Source organism: Coturnix japonica, chromosome 2 (assembly GCF_001577835.2).
Source record: "Coturnix japonica isolate 7356 chromosome 2, Coturnix japonica 2.1, whole genome shotgun sequence".
Lineage (NCBI taxonomy): Eukaryota > Metazoa > Chordata > Aves > Galliformes > Phasianidae > Coturnix > Coturnix japonica.
The window spans coordinates 128,175,184-128,195,162 of NC_029517.1; the positions used below are offsets into that span (position 1 = coordinate 128,175,184).

The 19,979-nt window shown below is 41.8% G+C and overlaps 1 protein-coding gene across 6 annotated transcripts in view; it reads right to left on the reverse strand.

The window, feature by feature from the left end:
- Positions 1-3,695: 3,695 nt before the first annotated feature.
- The window catches only part of ST3GAL1 (ST3 beta-galactoside alpha-2,3-sialyltransferase 1), a 66,819-nt gene continuing 50,535 nt past the window's right edge, over positions 3,696-19,979 (reverse strand). For 5 of the 6 annotated variants that reach the window (XM_015856350.2, XM_015856352.2, XM_015856353.2 and 2 more), the window contains exons 3-7: positions 17,356-17,552; positions 13,119-13,298; positions 7,313-7,358; positions 5,743-5,862; positions 3,696-4,551 (exon numbers count right to left, since the gene is read on the reverse strand). In XM_015856350.2, the coding sequence (XP_015711836.1) occupies positions 4,378-4,551; positions 5,743-5,862; positions 7,313-7,358; positions 13,119-13,298; positions 17,356-17,552 (717 nt within the window). In that variant the 3' untranslated portion in view covers positions 3,696-4,377. The remainder of the gene's footprint in view (positions 4,552-5,742; positions 5,863-7,312; positions 7,359-13,118; positions 13,299-17,355; positions 17,553-19,979) is intronic. The other variant, XM_015856354.2, reaches the window with a different exon arrangement.

Here is a 19,979-nt window from a genome sequence, read left to right on the forward strand (position 1 = left end):
CATAGATGCTGCTACCGTGCAAGGGATTCATCACTACCATGTCACTGTCTTGTATTCCAACCCATGCTATTTCTTCCATTTCCAATGTAGATGTTGTAAAGAGATACCACTTTCTATATTTGTAAAAAAATAAGAGGAAAAGATTCCTTGGAACATTTGGATATTTTTCCATAAAAAAAGGTAAAAGCTACCTTTAAAAATTAGCCTTGCTTGTGTTTGCTTAAGTACAATATAGGAGCTATTATTCTTCATTTCAACTACAAAAGTATACTGCTTGGAGGCTACACTTTGGTTAATTTCCCTCCCCTTCATTAAAAAAAAAAAAAGAAAAAAAATACCATTTTCACCGTTAAAAAAAATCACACCTGTTGAACAACTACAAAAGGCACGTGTAAACCACTGAAAGAGACAACAGTCCACTTTCCAACCTTGAACCGATTAAATAAAAATAAGCATTCTGGAGTAATTTCCACCAAAAAAAAAAAAAAAAGAAAGTTATATATAACCAAACAAGACAATTAAATGGGCTAAAAATGCCTTTGTTTCTTTTTCTTTTTCTTTTTCTTTTTCTTTTTCTTTTTCTTTTTCTTTTTCTTTTTCTTTTTCTTTTTCTTTTTCTTTTTCTTTTTCTTTTNTAGACATCAACGCTTTAACACTACATCACGACTGTGATGGTTTCCTTCCATGGGAGAAGGAAAGCTTTTTTGTCATGAGAAGGAAACACGGGCAATTGCTCCAATTGCACCGTTATGGGTCCTAGGGGTTGCATGGATGGATACTGTGGGAAAAAGATAAGAGCTGGACACAAACAACCTCTGACTGGAAACAGTAAAAAAATTTATTTTCTGATTCAGTCATTTACTGACAACAAAATAAATAAACTAAAACGTCAAAGAATGATTGAGACTCCCCACCCATCTACAGCAAACAAAACAAAACAAAATATTATCATAATCAATGTATGTAGTCCAAGACAAAGTAGGAAAGAAAAAATTGGTTCACGATGAACGGAAAAAAAAAAAGTGCTCGAACATTTGCTTTTGTGTTATACGACACCACAACTCAAGAGTGCTTCAGGGCGAATTCTCAAGCGTGTAAACACAGCTGAGAAGACTTATGATGCCTTGACGTGTTGATGTTTAGCAACTGCTTGTTCTTTAAACCAAAATAAACCAGAAAAATGGATAGCTGGAAGGACAGAACCAGTCGTTCCAACTCATCGTGGAATGAACTTCTTCCTTCAGCATTCACTTGTTGTACTCTCACTTATTCCCAAAGGGCTTTGAACTGATTGAGCAGTCAGTCACGTAAAGGACGCGTTAAAAGTTCCTTTAGACACAGCAAATGCGCAATGCTATGTGGACTGTCCTGACTTCATCCCCTACAGCTTGTGAAGGTCCTACCCTCTGCCTCTCCTCTCTGCTCTGAAAAAGTCACCCTCAGTGGTTGACACAGTTACGACCTTCTGTGAAAGATCCTACAAACAATGCCAAACTTAGCTTCCTCACAGATTGAAGACTTTTAAATCTATCTACAGAACAATATAGCCAAGAGCGTTTGTAGGTGCGTGCAGAAGCAAATATTGCAGGGCAAGTTGGACAAATTTCTTGATTCCAATGAGTCATCAGAGAACTTTTATAATAAAACACTAGAATGATAGCTTTCGTTTTCTGTTTATGTTTATTTTTCCTTGACGACAAGCTTGCCCACTTGCATAAAAAAATCAATGGGAAATGTAACGAGCCACAAACTTTCTCCTCCCCATCTTTTCTGATAAATGACTGGAACATGCAATGAAATGTTCCAGTCTACTGGCATCTTGACGAGAAGAAATCAGCGAGAAAGTAAACTGTAATATCTTCCTAACTAACGGTTTGTGTTTAAAAAGAATATCTCCAAAATCCAGTCAGAGGTGAAGTTCCTGCTGGAGTCTTCCATAAGAAATTCTTCCTCTTAAAGTTGTCTTTGCTTGAACCTAATATTAATGCGACATCTTCCCCAGAAGTATAATGATTAGCAATTTAAATAGTGTGGTTAAATCAAGTCAAAACAAACAAGAGATTCAGTAGAAATGTGCAAGCATGTTGAATTGCTCCACTTTTGACAAGTGAAGTAGTTGCTGACTGCAACAGCCGGGAGAGTCTTCCTCACATGAGGATCACAAACAGCTCATAATGAAATCTGGAAAAATCCAGCCCTTCTCCATATTGCGAACGAAGCAGTTATGATGGCTGTACATCAAAGACAGTTTAGTTCCTCGTATAGATGTTTGCAATCCATGTCTCTTTTTATGTTATAAAAGTCCATTATACTCATGTGCGGGTAAAGCAGTTTCATCTTCTGTGAGACACTTACTATTTCACTAGGACTGTTCATTATCGCATATGTTAACTGCCTGCATCGCACGGGAGCACGCTATACAAAGCTGGTCAGACAAACTCTTGACTGTACCACACAAGCATCCCACTTGGTGTGCAGACCAGGTCCTCACACATGATGCTCACATCAATAATGCCTATCCACCCTAAGGACGTGCTGTCACAACTGTGCCATGTAAAGGACAGGTTCATTAGATGACAATTTCTAATTACTCCAATATCCCATACCACTGTAATCCCATTAGAAAGAAAGATGCCATTTTTTTTTTCCAGCCTGATCTAACAATTCCCTTGAAGTCTGTGCAAGAACTCCATTGGCTTCCCACCAGGCGTGAAAACTGGCTCAACAATCCAAAATTTCTCTTTCATTATATTGGGAAGCACAAGCCCACACGTCCGCGACTCTCGAGTAGCGCTATACTTCATTCTTCGACGCTTTGAATCCAGACAAATCGCAGATGGCAAAACTCCACATGCTCTCCTCTCCTTTCTAGAAGCTCTGCCCATAACGCATTCATTCTTCCTTCCTTGCAGAGACAAAGTCCTGGCTTACAGTGTAGGATCAGTTTGTGTAAGAGTCTCATAGGATGCTGCTACCGTTGCAAGGGATTCATCACCTACCATGTCACTGTCTTGTATTCCAACCATGCTATTTCTTCCATTTCCAAGGTAATGTCCCGAAAACGATTAGCCACTTTCTATATTTGTAAAAAATAAAGGAAAAATTCCTCTGAACATTTTGGATTTTTTTCCATAAAAAAAAGTTAAAAGCTATCGCTTTAAAAATCACCCTTGCTTTGGTTGCTTAAGCTACAACTATAGAGCTATATTCTTTCCATATTCAACTTACAAAGTATTACTGCTTGAGGCATCTACTTTGGTTAATTTCCCCTCCCCTTCATTAATAAAAAAAAAAAGTAAAAACAATACCATTTTCACCAAAAAAAATCACACCTGCTTGAAACAAACTTTACAAAAGGCCATCGTGTAAACCACTGAAAGAGGCCCGACAACCAGGTCACACTTCCAAACTTGACCCGATTATAATAAAACATAAGCATCTGGCAGAATTATCCACCAAAAAAAAAAAAAAAAAGAAAGTAGATATATAATCCAAAACAAGACAATTAAATGGGCAAAAATGCCTTTGTTTCTTTTCGTTTTTCTTTTTCTTTCTTTTGCTTTTTTTTTTCTTTTTCTTTTCTTTTTCTTTTTCTTTCGTTTTCTTTCTTTTTCCTTTTCTTTTCTTTTCTTTTCTTTTCTTTTCTTTTCTTTTCTTTTCTTTTCTTTTCTTTTCTTTTCTTTTCTTTTCTTTTCTTTTCTTTTTCCTAGAGTTTTCAGTATTTTTTTTTTCTTAATATGGCTGTATAGGAATCAATAATAAATAAGTAACGATCACAGGTGATTTGATTTGTATTTTCCAGATGCCATCAATGAAGAATGTGGCAATGGCAGAAACAGTTACTACTCCAGGCAACTTCATCATGTTTTTGCTTTGTAGTGCATAAAACCAGAAGTAACAGAGGAAACAGAAGAGAATTCAAAAAGAAGATTAACAGCAGAACTGAATTCATTTCTTTGAGGTAATCCTTACTATGACGTTCAGAGCTACTCTAGTAAGTGTCAAATCCCAGAAGACATTTTCCATGTCCTTCAAGGATTTCTTGCCTTAGTCAAGGAAAAAATGGACATACAAACAGCAGTTCCTGTGCCCAGGTTTACCTGAATTGCAACAGGTAGAGCCTAAGGAGTAAGTCAGGATGTCATTTATTCCCACAACTGATTGGTAGATCCCAGCTATCTGTAGATAGCAAATCAAGAGCAGCATAGAAGCTGGTCCTTGGCCAAGCTCCCTCTGGTGAGCATTGCAGCAGTGTGACACTCCGAATCCACTCCAGATTCACACCTTCAAACCTGGCTGGCATCCAGATCATCTTCACTGAGCTTTGTACTGCTGCATGTTGGAAATTGCAGCCCCTGCTTGTCCCTGTGGCTAGGGTCATCTGCCCTTGAAAAATTTTATTTTTTCAATGGAGGCAAGAGTCAAAGTTACATTGGACTCAAAATCCCCATCATGGACACCTGTCTTTCGAAAAGCCCCAGCTGAAGCATTATTTTCCCAGTAGTGATGCCAGTGTCCTTTGCTGTTTGCTCCAAAACCATAAACATTCACCTAGAAAATAAGAGAGAACTACTGTTACGGCATGGAAAGCAATCGGTCATCTGAAATATTGAAAGCTTTCTCTTGATTATCAGTACATCTACAGACATCACCACCTGATGACATCACTGTTATACAAAGCTATTCCACTGACTGAGATGGTGCCACCACAGGATAATAGGCCAAGGCCTAATCAAGGCACATTACACCCTACACTATGCTGAGAACTACCATACTCAGACACAAAAAGACATCTGAAGGCATGACTTCTTGTTTAGTGATATGGAAAATACATTCCTGTTCCCTAAGCATGAGGTCAGCCACCTAGGTTGAGAATCTCCTGTGTATCAGATACAGGACACAAAAAGTAGAACAATCTTCTTTTTCTTCCTGGTCTTCCAAGTAATGACCTCTGCCAAGCCCTGCAATCACTTCTGATCCAGTGTCAGATGGGTATTAAGCTTTTTGTGTGTGTATACTCCTGTACTCCTGTGGGCTCTCCTCTCCCAGCTGCTCACTCATCAATTGCTATTCCTGTCTCCTCTGGTGATAAGTTCAAACATCATGGTTGACTTTAATGTAAACTAGGTGTGGTGATATGGCATGAGTCATGGCCCATCAAACAAGCATTCTAATCTGGCCACACCTGGACTCACTGAAATACAAGTGTCTTTACACTATTTATGTCAACGCTTTGCTCATTGCCTGCTTGACCGAAACCAGTCTCCACCCAACTTGCCCATTCTATCTGCCTTGCCATGGTACAGTTTCTGCCAGTGTCATTAGCTCCCACTCTTCTGGAGTGTTACCTGGAGGTACAGGGCATGTTCAGGGCACTGTCAATGTCTCTGAGTGCCTGAAGTCAGGCAATATACTCCGGGCTTCCACTGATGAGATGGATATGCAACTAATTGTAGATATAGACACAATCCATATTTGTACATCTTTTAATTCCAAATGGACTACCAACTTTTATGCTCAGTTAAATTTCTCTGAAATGCATTTTAAACTCCATCAGTCACTGACATTAAAAGAAACAGTGACTGTCACTTGAGCATATCTGAATGCTACTGAGGACTTTGGATCTGTCTGAAGAAGCAAAAGGCACAGAAGGTGGCAAGAAAAGGCCAGGGCATGATTCTGGCAGCTCAGTGTGGTACTCCTTATGTAAAACCCATATATCCACATGTAGCCAGACTTTACCTCATCGCATACATGGAGTGCAAATATCACAGAAAGAAGGCCTGTAGAAGGGTATCTCCCATGATTCTGAAGCCAGTTTTCATAGACATATTTGATGAAAGATGGATTGTAAATCAGGATCTAGACAAAATTGGAGAGATGGATTCATTATTAAAACACCTCTGGGAAAAAAACAAAAAACAAACTGCAGCATTTCATCCGTAAGTGACACTGGGGTAGGGAAGTATGACAGAAAGGAATAATAGGCATTCTTTAAGGACAAGTGAAAGAGAACCATAAAGTCCCATAGTTAAACTTATTACATATTTTGCACATGCAATTACACGTGTCTATTCTTTCTTCAGACTCAGTACCCCACTTGATCACACTAACATATAGCCCAAGTAATTTCTCCTGAAACCAATGGGTACAAGACTGCGCAAGAAAAAGAAAACTACACATTCAACTTTCCCTGCAGCATCCTGCCATAGTGAAGGTGAGCTCTGGGGAGTCTGAGGCCTGAGCAAAGCAAATGTAAGATACCATGCTGTATTTGGAGGCTGTATGAGCAACTACTTCTGCAACACATGCCGTGTCTTGGTGTCTATATTTATAGGTCAAAGCAAATCTGAGGGTCAGATATAAACTACCAAGAAACCTATCAGGGAGCATCAGCTGCATTTCTGCTATTTCCCAAACATGTTATTTTTCTATTTTTTTTTCTTTTTTCTTTTTTTTTTTTTTTTTTTTAGCAAGACATACATCAGCCTTTGTTGTCTCCTGGGGAAATTCTGGGGTCATCTAATGGAAATAGCAATTTAGAACAGGCAAGATAGAACAGTGATTCCAGAGACTGGTGGGAGCCTTTGTTTTCAACCTTCTTGCACTGAATCAGGAAGACAGAGGCTTTTCTCACCATGCTGCGTTTGGAATTAGAGTGACAGTGTTTCAGTGCTATCTGGTTAGCTGCAGGGCTTTTTCTTTTACAGAGTCAGGGGTTAATTGCTGATATTTTATCTGTGTGTAATTGCTTCTCGAATGGTGCTTAGGATCACACAGTGTGGGAGAAAATACATCCTTCTTGTCTCTCTTGTTTGGGAAACTGTTGAATATCCCCAGCCAAGGGCTAGGCTAGTGCTACACAGTTGTGACACCACTTTAACAACCTCCCAAAGTCTAATGCACAAGGGTTTTGAAGAAGTTAATGTGTCCATCATCACAGGTAGAAGTGAGCTGGATGATTATTTAATACCACATATAGGAACATAGTTGAAGTAGAGTGACATAAACTGATAGTGGTTAAAAAGGCCTCATCTGAAATCTTTAGTGAATGACCAAATCCAACGGTGAATGAAGGATGCACTTTAATTTGCGACCGTAATTCTCTGTGACTGACAACATACTGTGCCAGTCCTTGTGATATTAACACATGGGAGATACAGCTTTTGCTTGTCCGAGTCTTGCAAAAAGTGTATTTTGGCCACTACTTTTATGGATGTTAAACACTTCCTTGGATTCTTGCAGCCTCTTGAAGAGGCAAATGATCTACAGATGGACCAGAAGAACAAATTATCAGACAAGCACTGCTCACCTTTTCTTTCTTCACTTTGATTTTCCTTGGAACAGGAACATATGTGCTGTTAAAAGAAAAAATAAGCAACAACAACCAGCATTAGTGAAAACCCAGCACATTATAAAAGTCATTTATTTCCAAAGAGAGAACATAAAGTAATACATTCAAATAGTTTGAAGGCAACAAATTCAGCAATTGGTTGGAAAATTAGGCTGTAATTAAGTACTAGAGCATGAAAAAAAAAAATAAATCTGAGCTTGTTTTGAAGCATGGTTTATAGAAAGACACTCCTTTTTTGTCATTTTCAAGGTAATTATTGACATTAGTACACCAAGGATGTAGTGGAGCATATACTACACAGCTACTATGACACAGAGATTATGACTTTTAATTCTTGGACCATTACTTTTGCAGCTTTTGCATGCTGGTAACAGTCTTACATTTAATTTCATGGCAGAAATAACGTTCACCACCAGGGGGAGACCCTTCCCCTCCCAATACTTGTAGCTGCTGCACTATTTTCAGAGTAGGTGGTAGCAGAGCTCATTTCTGCAGTTATGTGCAACTCAGGCATCCCAATACACAGCCCCTCACGACAAGGCTATCCCCTGCCTCCCAGGGGGATGCAGATCGTTGCCAGCAGTTCCCCAGCGTAAACCTTTCGGATCATATCTTATGACTGGCTTGAAATCACGAGTCATGTCTCGGAACAAAAAAGTCTTTTCTGCTCTGTGTCCCATGAACAGCACATGCTGAGACTGCAAAGCTCATCACGAGTGCTGAAAAAAAATCTCCCCAAGGTTGTGTCAAGTGAAAAAATCTGTTTAACTGGCCTTCTAATAGGAGTGCATCCCAAAACATGTCCTGTATACTTTACTGCACAGAGCCTTCCATTAGCATCATCTAAACATTTATGTGTGATTTTTGGTAATCCAGTCCTCATTTCCTTAACTACTTTTGGGCACCCTGACCTGAGATGTCTACTCTGGGCTGGATGTAATAGGAGAAGGAACAGGTGGGTAGCTGTCCCTACAGGTATGACACAAGACATATACAGGGTTTGTCAGTGCTAATGGAGCAAGGGACACTTACGCAGACTTCTCTGTCTGCCATCAGCAAATCCGCCCCTGCACCTGTTTCCGTGCCTGCCTCTGATCGTGAAAAGCAAACTTCACAAACCCTTCTGTGGTTAAGAGGACAGAAAGGACTTCCTTGTTGATAAAATCTCACTATTGCATAAATAGTCGGTCTTTTCCAGAAAGATGACAGTGATGTAGAGCAAACAAGGAGACCATATTTCATAGGCATGTGGCCAGGTCCAGTTCAAGCGTTTAAGATAACATTGGCAGACAGCTCTAATCCACCCTCAACACTCCCTTAGCTCCTGTCACTTGATGTCAATCTTCTTTATTATGGGATATGGTTTTTTTAGAAGCAATACCCAAGTCCTGATGCAAAATCTCCTACAACTGCATAGAGTACTGGCACATTGCTTGAAGCCAAATGGAGACCCCAACTGTTAAACTTATATAAAACCTGCGCTGCTAAGCAGCCAGAATGCTTGTGGTCTTTTAGCAAATAGATCAGTTCTAGAGATCCACACTGTCATAGGACATCCACCAATCAAGTGGTAGAAGTCTGAAAGAATCAATAAGCCATCAATTATAGGAGTACCTTTCATTTGGCTTTTAATTTGGACAGTTAAAAAAGAAGTATGAAATACAATAATAGTAATAATAATAATAATAATAATAATAATAATAATAATAATAATAATAATAATAATAATATAATATAATCTGGGGGTTGGTGGCCCTGCCCATGGCAGGGGGGTTGGAACCTGGTGATCCTTGGGGGTCCATTCCAACCCAAGCCATTCTATGATTCTCTGCTGGCAGGTGAATAAGCTAACTCACAGATTTGAGTCTTAGGAGTTTATCATTTCATTTGAATAGAACACCAAAAATAAAACACAGCATAAAAGTCAAACCGACAGCGATGCCTACCTTTTTTAAGTATGAGTGCTGTTAGCCCAACCTTGGTTGATACTATGCAGCCCATGTGAAACACATAATGTCCGCACACACGGAATGAGAAGTTGAACACTTCTCTTTCAAAACATCAAATTTCAGATGGGTTTTATTTTTATTTGATCCTCTCTCTTCCACCAATGTACTGTCAGCTGTCTCCTTATGCACTGACATTATGCATCCTCAGAGGTTTACACCATTAGTCTAAAATCCCGTTTAATGTATTATTATGATTTCTGTGCTTATGATTTTCTGGTTTTATTATCCAGCATGTGCCAACTGATTGTGCAATTACCCTGCTACAAGTATGGCAAAAATCTTAAAACACTGTTATTTCTTCCATGTGGTAAATACATACTGATTTACACCAGCTGCTTACCAAGCCTATTACCACAATCTGATTATAAATATATATCCTGCAACTTACTAAGCAGAGATATTTTTCCCTTAATGTGCTGATTTCTAATTCCTATTATTGACTTGTAGTTAACCAATTATCTGTTCCAGCCAGGCTAAGGCTCACTCAAATTTTACCATTAACTGCAACCCATTTGCTGTGACCTATGAAAGGTAAATACTCCACAGAACATAGGAACGGCTTTGCAGTTTGGGCACAGAGCAGTGACAGTGATGGAAACATGGATGGGTGATGCCAGCAGAAACTGATGATGGGTTGACGGTTGGACTAGATGTAGTATTCTTTTCCACCCTTAATGATTCAGTGACTACAAACTGGCCCCCAGCAAGCTCCTCTTCCTAGCACAGACATATATTTGACAAAGATGCCGCAAGGGGCTTCATTCAAAGGCCACCAAAAGCAGCTGGGAGCCTTCCATTGCTTCCTGATAGAGTTTAGATCCAGGTTTTTCAGCCTTTTTTATCAATATAGCTTATGAAAGAAAAGAATTAAGCCTTGCATAAAAGGTCAGTGATATTTCTTAGCTGATTTTCTAAGTGGGCTGATTTATCTGAGTTATGACTGTCTTCTGAAAATGGATTTTTCTGAGGCAACTTATGACTGGATATATTAAGTGCTGATGACAAGAAAAAAAAAAAAGCTAAAAAGAAATGAAAAAACATTTATTACTAATTAAGAGAATCTTAACAAAAAGTTAAACAAAAAGCAAATAAAAAAATCATTTGCTAAGAGAAAAACTATAAAAGAATTAAAACTCTATTTATTGTCGCATCAAAAAGTTTTCCTTAGAAATGCAAAGGAGGTTTAATCCCAAGTCAAGAGGAACAAATTTCTTGCACATTTTTCATCTTCTGAGACTCTGAGATTGGGACAAAGGTTGAAATGTCTTAAAATATTTCTTAGAATAAAACCATCTGACCTGCTCTTGCTATCTGTGTGTAGCAGTCCTACAAGGTTGTGGCTTTACAGCCAGCAGACAGCTTCATGCACAGTACAAATATCACTTAGTTCGTTCTCTGGATTAGGAGAAGTCATTTTATGGGAGGAGAGAATCTGCTAGCAAGCACCCAGAAGAAACATAGATTTGTTTACATTTCTAATTCTAGTGCTGCCAAAAATGCACTTCAATCTGAAAGCACTCATAAGGAAGAAACAGAGAACAAATATCATTGTGGCACATTATTGCCAGGTAAAATGTGCTAATTTAAGGCCAAGTCACACAAGCACCACACGAAACAATGTTGTCTCCTCTACATGGCTGTCAGTCACGAGGTGCCACTCTATCCTGAGACACCTTCATACTGATAGAGCAAAGATGTTGTGGCAAAGTTGAGGAGAAGTTCACAGCTTTCAGCAGAGTTATCTGAGGCAAATTCAGGGAGCAGGGCATGAATGGGAAAAGGAGACGGAAAAAGCTAGTCAAGGATACAGAGAGTAACTCTATCTTCATCTACACCAAACCCAAATACTACCTCTTACATCACCACTATTCTCCACTGAAAGTCCCAGGGTAGGTGAAGAAAGAGCTGTTGCTTCTTCACTTGGAACAATTACTTTTTTGTTCTCTCTGAAAATCCATTATGGGGGATGTGAGAACCCACCTCTGCTCTCCACCTGGAATGCTGCAGGAGCCCCCCAGCACAAGAAGGATGTGGGCCTATTGAAACGGGTCTACAGATGGCTGCAAGGATGACTGGGGCTTATAGGAAAGCTGGAGAGGATGAGGTTGGATGAGGCCTTGGGCAGCCTGATGTGGTGGGTGGCAGCCCTGTCCATGGCAGAGGGGTAGGAATTGGATGGGCTTTAAGATCCCTTCCAACCTAAACCATTCCATGGTTCTGTGATTCTGTGTCTTTGTTCAGACTCAGGCACTGAATGCCAGGACAAAGGAGGACACCAAAACAGCCAGCAGGGAGCTGAACTGAGTAGTCAGAATAGGATGAGCCATTTCCACCTCTCCCTCTGCCCTGAGCCACGTGGCTCTGAGTCACACGAAGGAGGAAGAGTTGATTTTCTTGAGAAGGATGGAGGCAGGATTGCTATACCTCTGCTGAAAAAATCTAGAAAGGATCAAAACTGCTCAGGTAACAGCTGATAGTACAGTCAAGTTTTCATTTTCTATCTCTCTTCTCTGCTGCAGCCCATCCAGAAGACCCCCTAAGATCTCAGCCCTGCTGTTAGCTACAGATTTGATCCCACTAGCGACCTGGCCCCACTCTGACCTCCACTGTACATTTGAGCTCTGATACGGATTTGTGCCAGAGCACCTGACTCGAGACAATTTCCCATCAGGAAATAACAATAACACCAGACAGAAAGTTCAAATGGTGGCTTTGCTCTCTGAAGCAGGTAGAAAGCAAGTAGTGAGAGTATGAGAAAGAGTGGAGGAAGCGAGAGAATTTGAAGGGGCTCTCCAGCCTGAGAGTGAGCCTCAGAGCAAAATAATGCAATAGACCTCACATGGATCCAGCTTTCCTACATATGGATATGGCTATATTCAGAGAAATGTTGCAAGTGTTAAGCCCTCAGGGCCTTTCTGGGAAGACTGGGGAGAAGTAGGCGTCTTCTGACCAGGTAAAATGCACTGAGCTTCTGATCAACACGCCCAAGGGAAGAAGTTTTGGATGGATGTCTAAGCGCCATGTTCTATGATGTATGCTCTTGCTGCCTTACACAAGCATTCTGCACATTCTGCAAGCTACAAGGACAGGCTGACAGAGCTGGGGCTGTTCATCTTGGAGAAGAGAAGGCTCCAGGGAGACCTGAGAGCAGCCTTTCAATACCTAAAGGAGGTGCTGTAAGAAGGAAGAGGACAGACTCTTTAGCAAGGTTGGATGTGACAGGACAAGTAAAATGGTTTCGAACTAAAAGAGGAGTGCTCTAGACTGGATGTGGAAAAAAAGTCTTTTACAATAAGGATAGTGAAGCACAAGAACAGGTTGCCCAGAGAGATGGCAGATGCCTCATCTCTATAGAGACATTCAAGGTCAGGCTGGATGGGGCTCTGAGCAACTTGATCTACCTGTAAGAGTCCCTGTTAAGTGCAGGGGAGTTGGACTAGATGACTTTTTGTGATTCCTTCCAACTCAAACAATTCTATGATTCCTCTCTGTCTCCTTGTCCTCTTCTGCAAGTGGGATAATATATGTTGAAGGATCATTTGGCCACCAAAATGTCACAAGCAAGATAACATGGGTGGTTGAGACCTCTGCTAAGTGACTAACCACTAGCATGCCTACCTCTGTACCGTATGTTGCTAAAGGAGTGAAAAGACTACACTGGCAAATCCCCACTTCTGATTAACTTGCAGGGGAGCTCCACATACCCTCATAGCTCCCATCCTTCAGCCTGTCTGCTTGGGACTGCCCTTACTCACAAGTTGATAGTGCCTGTGGTGAGAGCGGTGACAATCCAGCGTAGGTCCAGGGTTTTGAAAGGGATCAAGATCATGCTCACATTTTCTGCCAGCTCTTTGTAGCTCTCAGGATAAACAAAGTGGTGGGTGGTCTTGCTCCCAACATCTGATTCGTAGCCAACGGTGGGTGCCCGGTTCATTCTACAGTCCAAAAATAAGAAGAGAGTGAGAAAGTGGGAAATGAATCAGATTGGTGCAAACATGATTTTTCTTGCTTGAAGTGTCAGGAAAATTTTCCCATGGCTCAAGAGAGTGCTGCATGTAGGCTCTTCAGGTGTAGGGATCCCCAAATAGCAGATAAAATACAGGCTTTAGTGTGCAGTTGGGTTTGTCTGCAAAGGGGTCTCTATGAGCATGTCCCTGGGTACCCTTTACAGTCAGCAGAGAATTAGTCAACAGAGCCATGGACCCATGAGGACACATATCTTCTCACCTGAATCAATGTATTAATTACACCTCTTGCAGGTGAGAAAATTGCTGCCCTCAAATCCATCAACTTAACTCCACGCAGTTCCATTTGCCTCATTTGTTCAGGTGTATTTGGATGTCTAAGGTGCAAGTAACAAACCATGCTATTTATGATGAGAAGCACCAAGTACCCCTGGTGGTCCTTTCATGAGAAAGCACCAAATTCTCAGTGGCAAATGCAGGGTCTACTGCCAAATCCTTCATTTCCTCAACTTTGATCATCTATCTAGGGAAGAAGGAGCACTAAAGAACCATCTTCAAAGCCTGATAATATCTGCTTTATATCCAGTCTGCAGATCATAGAACCCTACAGTGTGGCTGGCCTTGCATGTCTCCATGGTACAATACAATATCAAGAGAAACCCTCAAGTTGGCTCTTAGCAAAATAAGTTTCTCTGTTGCCCAGAGGAATCTCCTGTAGACACAGAAGCTCATCTCCTGGCAGGAGGACAAGAAAGGATGTAGCTGAGGAAACAATGGTCGGCATCATGCATTGCTGGATAACATACTGCAGTATTCACTGCAAACACTGCTAATGGGGAAGTAAATTCTCTTTTGCAGGTTTAAGCCAGGTTGCATTCTTGCAGTGCTCCCCCATGTGAATTAGTTAAACTTCTTTTAATTTCCTCGAAAGTTAGTAACATAGGTAGAGCATCCTGCTGGACTGTATGGACTTGTTGCTGATGAGTTGTCTCTTCCTTGCAAGCTTTAGGGATCCTCATTGTAATGCGTAAAAATACTACATAAAGAATAAGAATTCCTAAACTTCTATCTTGAGATTAGTCAATCTGAAGTATGTTATACACTGTGTGTTTTCTTTAAAGGTAAAGCCAAGCACTGTGTCTCAGTTATGGACGCAACCTGCTCTCAGGTTTGTGTCCCATACCTACAGCAAGGGCTGGCAGGCACAGGGGAAGGCAGCAATCACACGCAGTCTCAACAGGAAGGACTGGGATTTCCCTTTGTCCAGAAAACAGACGATAAAACAAAAGTGACCTCAAACACAGTGTATGGAAGGAAGGGCGTCACCACAGGCTCTTTCCTACCCTCAGATCTATTGCTAGAGCATGCGCAAGTGAATTATCAGATCACCAAACATTTGTTTGATTAGCACACGGAGTGGCCACCTCCTCTGCACAAGGTTCTTTAACAGATCCTAAAACCTTGTGCCATTCATTCAGATCTAGCTTTAGACAGCTAAACTAGAAGTCACGTGTAAGAAAAAAATCTTTCTCAGTGAGGGAGTGAGGCACTGGAACAGGTTGTCCAAAGTAGTAGCAGATGCCCTGTCCCTGAAGACTTTCAAGGTGAGGCTGGATCAGACTCTGGGCAACCAGATCTATCTGTGGATGTCTCTGTTCGCTGCAATGGGATTGGACTGGATGATCACTGAAGGTCCCTTCCAACTCTAAGGGTTCTATGATTCTATGACTAGAAGTCAGAGAGAAGCGCGATAAGTTCTAAATCACAGAGACTTTCCTCTTTGCCAGGGATGCACAGCTACAGGGAACACACGTCCCCCAGTTACCATAAAAATAATTTCAATTTTGATTCCAGCAGAGCCTGCCAGGCTTTTCTCTAAGAATTATGGAAATGTAGGCCAGGCAAGGTAAGAAAGTCCACACACAGTGTGATCTCCAAAGCAAGAAACACAGAATTAAGCATAAATGCACCTCCACTGCCACACATTTACAACCTGTGGGATTAAGGTGGGGGGCTCTTCCCTTCATGTATGTGAAGATATGATTGTCTGACTGCCTCTGAGAAGGTATTTGTTGCTGAGGGCAAGGCACTCAAATGAAGGAAGCAATCCCTGAAATAATTTATCAAACATATCTTGGTATCCAAGCCACATCAAAAACAAAGAGGCTTACGGTGGCCTAGCAGTTAAATAGTGCTGATCTTCTGTTGACTCACTTTCAAATGCTTCCAGCTAAACACTGCACTCTTTCTGAGAGCATAATTTCACACTGGCTAGAGGGCCATGCCCAGCAGGTAGTGGTTAATGGAGTAAAGTCCAGCTAGTGACCTGGAGGTGACAAGTGGTGTCCTCCAGGTTTCAGTACTGGAGCCCATCTTATTTGTTTCTTAATTGATGACCTAGATGAGGGGATTGAGTGTACCCTCAGTAAGTTTGCAGGTGACACCAAGTTGGGAGGTGGTGTTGATCTGCCTGAGGGTAAGAAGGCCCTTCAGAAGGATTTGTATATGCTGGATTGTTGTGCTGAGGTGAATGGGATGAGGTTCAACAAGGCCAAGTGCCAGGTCCTGCACTTTGGCCACAATAACCCCATGCAGCGCTATAAGCTTGGGGCTGAGAGGCTGGATAACTGTGAAGAGGAAAGGGACCTGGGGGTGCTGGTCACTGCTTGGCTGAACATGAGCTGATGGTGTGTCCAGATGGCCAAGAAGGCCAATGGCATCCTGGCCTGTATTAGAAATAGTGTGTCCAGCAGGAGCAGAGAGTACTGTACTCAGGACTGTTGAGGCCACATCTTGAGTACTGTGTTCAATTTTGGGCTCCTCACTACAAGAAAGACATCGAGGCCCTGGAAATTGTCCAGAGAAGGGCAATGAAACTTGTGAGGGGTCTGGAGCACAAGTCTTACGAGGAGCAGCTCAGGGAGCTGGGATCGTTTAGCATGGAGAAGGCTCAGGGGAGACCTCACCACACTCTACAGCTTCCTGAAGGGAGGTTGTGATGAGGAGGGTCTTGGCCTCTTTTCCCAGGCAACAAACAGGACCCGAGGAAATGGCTGCAAGTTGTACCAGAGGAGTTTTAGACTAGACATAAGGAAAAACTTTTTCTCTCAGAGACTGATCAGGCACTGGAATGTCCTGCCCAGGGAGGTGGTGGAGTCGCCATCCCTGTCAGTGTTCAAGAGGCATCTAGATGAGGTGCTATGAGATATGGCTTAGTGGTTTGCTGTAGTGCAGTAATGGGAGGATGGTTGGACTAGATGATCTTGTAGGTCCGTTCTGACCTTGTCGTTCTATGAATCTACACACTGTATTTTCAGTAACAGTCTCTCCATTCAAGGCCTGCTGACCTGCTCTCAAGGCTCCCTGAACTGAACTGCCAGCTGTGGTGTAGAGTTGGAGAAAGCATTGGGCTACTGTGGTCAAGAGAACTCTTGCCTCCTGACACCTGGCAAGGTGAACTTAGCCCAGATATATTGATGGCCCTCTGGATGGTTCTCTCTGCCTGACTCATGTCTCCTTGTCTTTCAGCAGGAAAAAATAGACAACGCTCATTGTCACAACAGAGGGGATGTGTTCCCTAACATAGTAGCTCTAGCCATTAAACTGTCAGTTGAGTGACTATGGCCTTCTCAACCTACCACTGCTTATAAGTAAACCAGAGCAAGAAAGAAAGATCTGATACAGTCAGTTATGTATGCAAAATATCATTTGTAAGCACTAGGTACAGAGATAATGTTTACCCAAAATTATCATTTTTTCAGGGATTTTTTTTTTTTTTTTTTTTTTTAAATGAACTGTGCAGAATAAGTTACAATATCAACACCTACCTAAATCCAAGGCAGGTCATTTTTTACTTGTGGACTAAAGCAAGAGGCCATATCTTTAACACATATAGTTTATGCTCCTGTATGTAAGCACCCAATTTCGCTAGATAGTCCTTGCGATCTTTTTGGTTGTCTTGTCCCAGAAAATAGCAGAAAAACTTCAAACAACAGAGACCTCTGGTGCTGAGGTGATGCCTGCTTACCTGAGCACAAAGTCATGGGAGTCAATTTCTTGGCCATACTGAGACTGACGAAGGTTGCCGGAGTTGCCCACGACGGCACACCGTCTGCATGAGAAAGTGCCTCGCTCCTGCAGTGGGTCCCTGTCCCCAGGAATGATATCAAACAATTCCTTGAGAGTATCATTAATATTCTTTGGAGATTTCTCTCCTTGCAGTTTCTGTTAGGGAGAAAAATCACTCCAGGTTACCACTATACTAATATAGCCAGCTTCTCTGTGAGCTAGACATGACTTCAAATGTCTTCCCAAAGACCACCCTTGCTCATGCTGCTGAAGACACAGTCTCCCATAGTATATGTTACAGGTGGGAGCTTCAAATGTGAAGGAAAAACACGGAAAACCCTTTCCCATTTACTTTTTTTAAAATTTGCTTTCACTTTTCTCCTCCTTTTCCATTAACTGCTTCACATCCCTGGTCTCTATCTAGCCATAGTCGAACAGATCACATATTCTTCTGAAGGCTGACCATAGCACAATTAAAGTTCTTCTGAAGTCACAGAATCACAGAATTATCAAGGTTGGAAAAGACCTAGAAGATCATCTAATCCAACCATTACCAATACTTCCCAGCTAAATCATATTCATCAACACAACATCCAAACATTTCTTGAACACTCCCATGGTCGGTGACTCCACACATTCCAATGCCTGTATGCCTTGGACTAGGTATCTTCTGTTACAACATGTATAAGTTATGTTGAACTCTCCTAGGAAGGACAAAACAGTCTAAGGTAACGTGATGGAGTACAGAAGTATGGCTGAGACAGTAAGGGTAGACATAGACACCCTTCCCTGAAGTTTTGGCATATGCCTGAATTGGGACAGTGAGTTTTCACTTCTATTGTTCTAGACTGCAGAGAAGCCAGATGCTGGTGCAATACAGAAAACTCTAGGAAAGTAGAGTTAACCTCAAGAGCTGGAGGTGAAAAACCATATAAAAAATTCTCAAGGATGAAGGAAACCACCCCGGATCTTGGTCACTGTGCCTGTTGCCATGGAGGGAAGCTCTTTGTATCAATTCTGCGATGCGTGGTGGAAACAATGGCCAGATGGTGAAGGCACTGGCAAGGTGCAGGCAGGTGATGTTACAGTCACTCCCGTTCTGGGAATTTGCACTCTGAGGGCTGCTAAAAAGGTTGTGAGTGCTGGCATGCTCACACAAAGCACTGCACACACTTGTGGTGTCACCTGCTCACAAGTAGAATGGAAAGCTCCCTAAAGGAGAATGGATCCAAGACAACATCCGCCAAAAGGCTCTGCCCTTGCTATGCAAGCCCAGGCCAAGGAAAGACAGGGAGGGAGGGAGGAAAAATGCCTTTTCCCATGACTCCTAGCAATTACCTGGGGTGATCTGGCTTTAGTTTTGACACTTTTCTCCCATCTGCACCAGGATCTGTAAACCTGTCCTACTCTCTCTGTGTACACATAAAGAACTATGACTGTAAATTCTGTTTGATCAGCAGAATTACGTGTCGTCTCTTCACAGATCTATGTAAAGAAACCTTATTTACACTGAATTGAACAACAAGTCCATATAGGTCAGAGATACAGGACAACAATGCCAAGGACTCTGAACAAAGGAGACAGAGAAATCTTACCTAAAGAATTCAGAGAATCATAAAATCACAGAAGTGGTGCCAGAGAAGTTTTAGATTAGACATTAGGAAAAACTTTTTCTCTCAGAGAGTGGTCAGGCACTGGAGTGGCCACCCAGGGAGGTGGTGCAGTCATCATCCCTGGCAGTGTTCAAGAGTCGTCTGGATGAGGAGCTATGGGATACGGTTTAGTGGTTTGTTGTAGCAACGGTAATGGGAGGACGGTTGGACTAGATGACCTTGTAGGTCCTTTCCAACCTTCTGATGCTATGATTCTAAAAAGGATTGGGTTGCAAGGGATCTCAAAGATCATCTAGTTCCAGTACCCTGCCATGAGCAGAGCTGCCACCCACTAAACAGGCTGTCCAGGGCCCCATTCAACCTGGCCTTGAAACGCTACCAGGGGCAACCATACCTTCTTCGGACAACCTCTGCCAGGGTCTCACCACTCTCACAAGGAAAAATTTTCCCCTGACATCTAATCTAAATTTCCTCTCTTTTACTTTAAAACGTTCCCTCTTGTTCTGTCACTATCCACCACCAACAACTTCATCTTCCTACAAACCATTGCTAACCTACACACGCGTATGGACTGCACAAAGTGGTCCTCATTAAAAAGAGTCAGCACAAAACTCTTGCTGGACTGAAGTTACCATCCATTATTGTCTTGGCTTGCAGCTGATGCTGAGCATTGGCTCAAGATGAAGGGCTTGGACTACCACAGCTCTGAGTCCATTGGGCAATGCTGACAACTGACATCAATCATAGCATCCTGTTAGTAACAATAACTCACCCCTTCTCATTATTCCTTCAGCCCACTTTGAGGGTTGTTTCAGGACAGTAGAAAAGCCAGGCCAAGCAAACAAATGGCCGCACCTACAGCTAACAGGTAATTAGAATGCACAGACAAGCACTGTTATTTTTACCCCATGTCATTATTCTGTAGGCAGTTTAAGTACAAATAGCCATTTTCTCCTAAACTTTTGTGTGT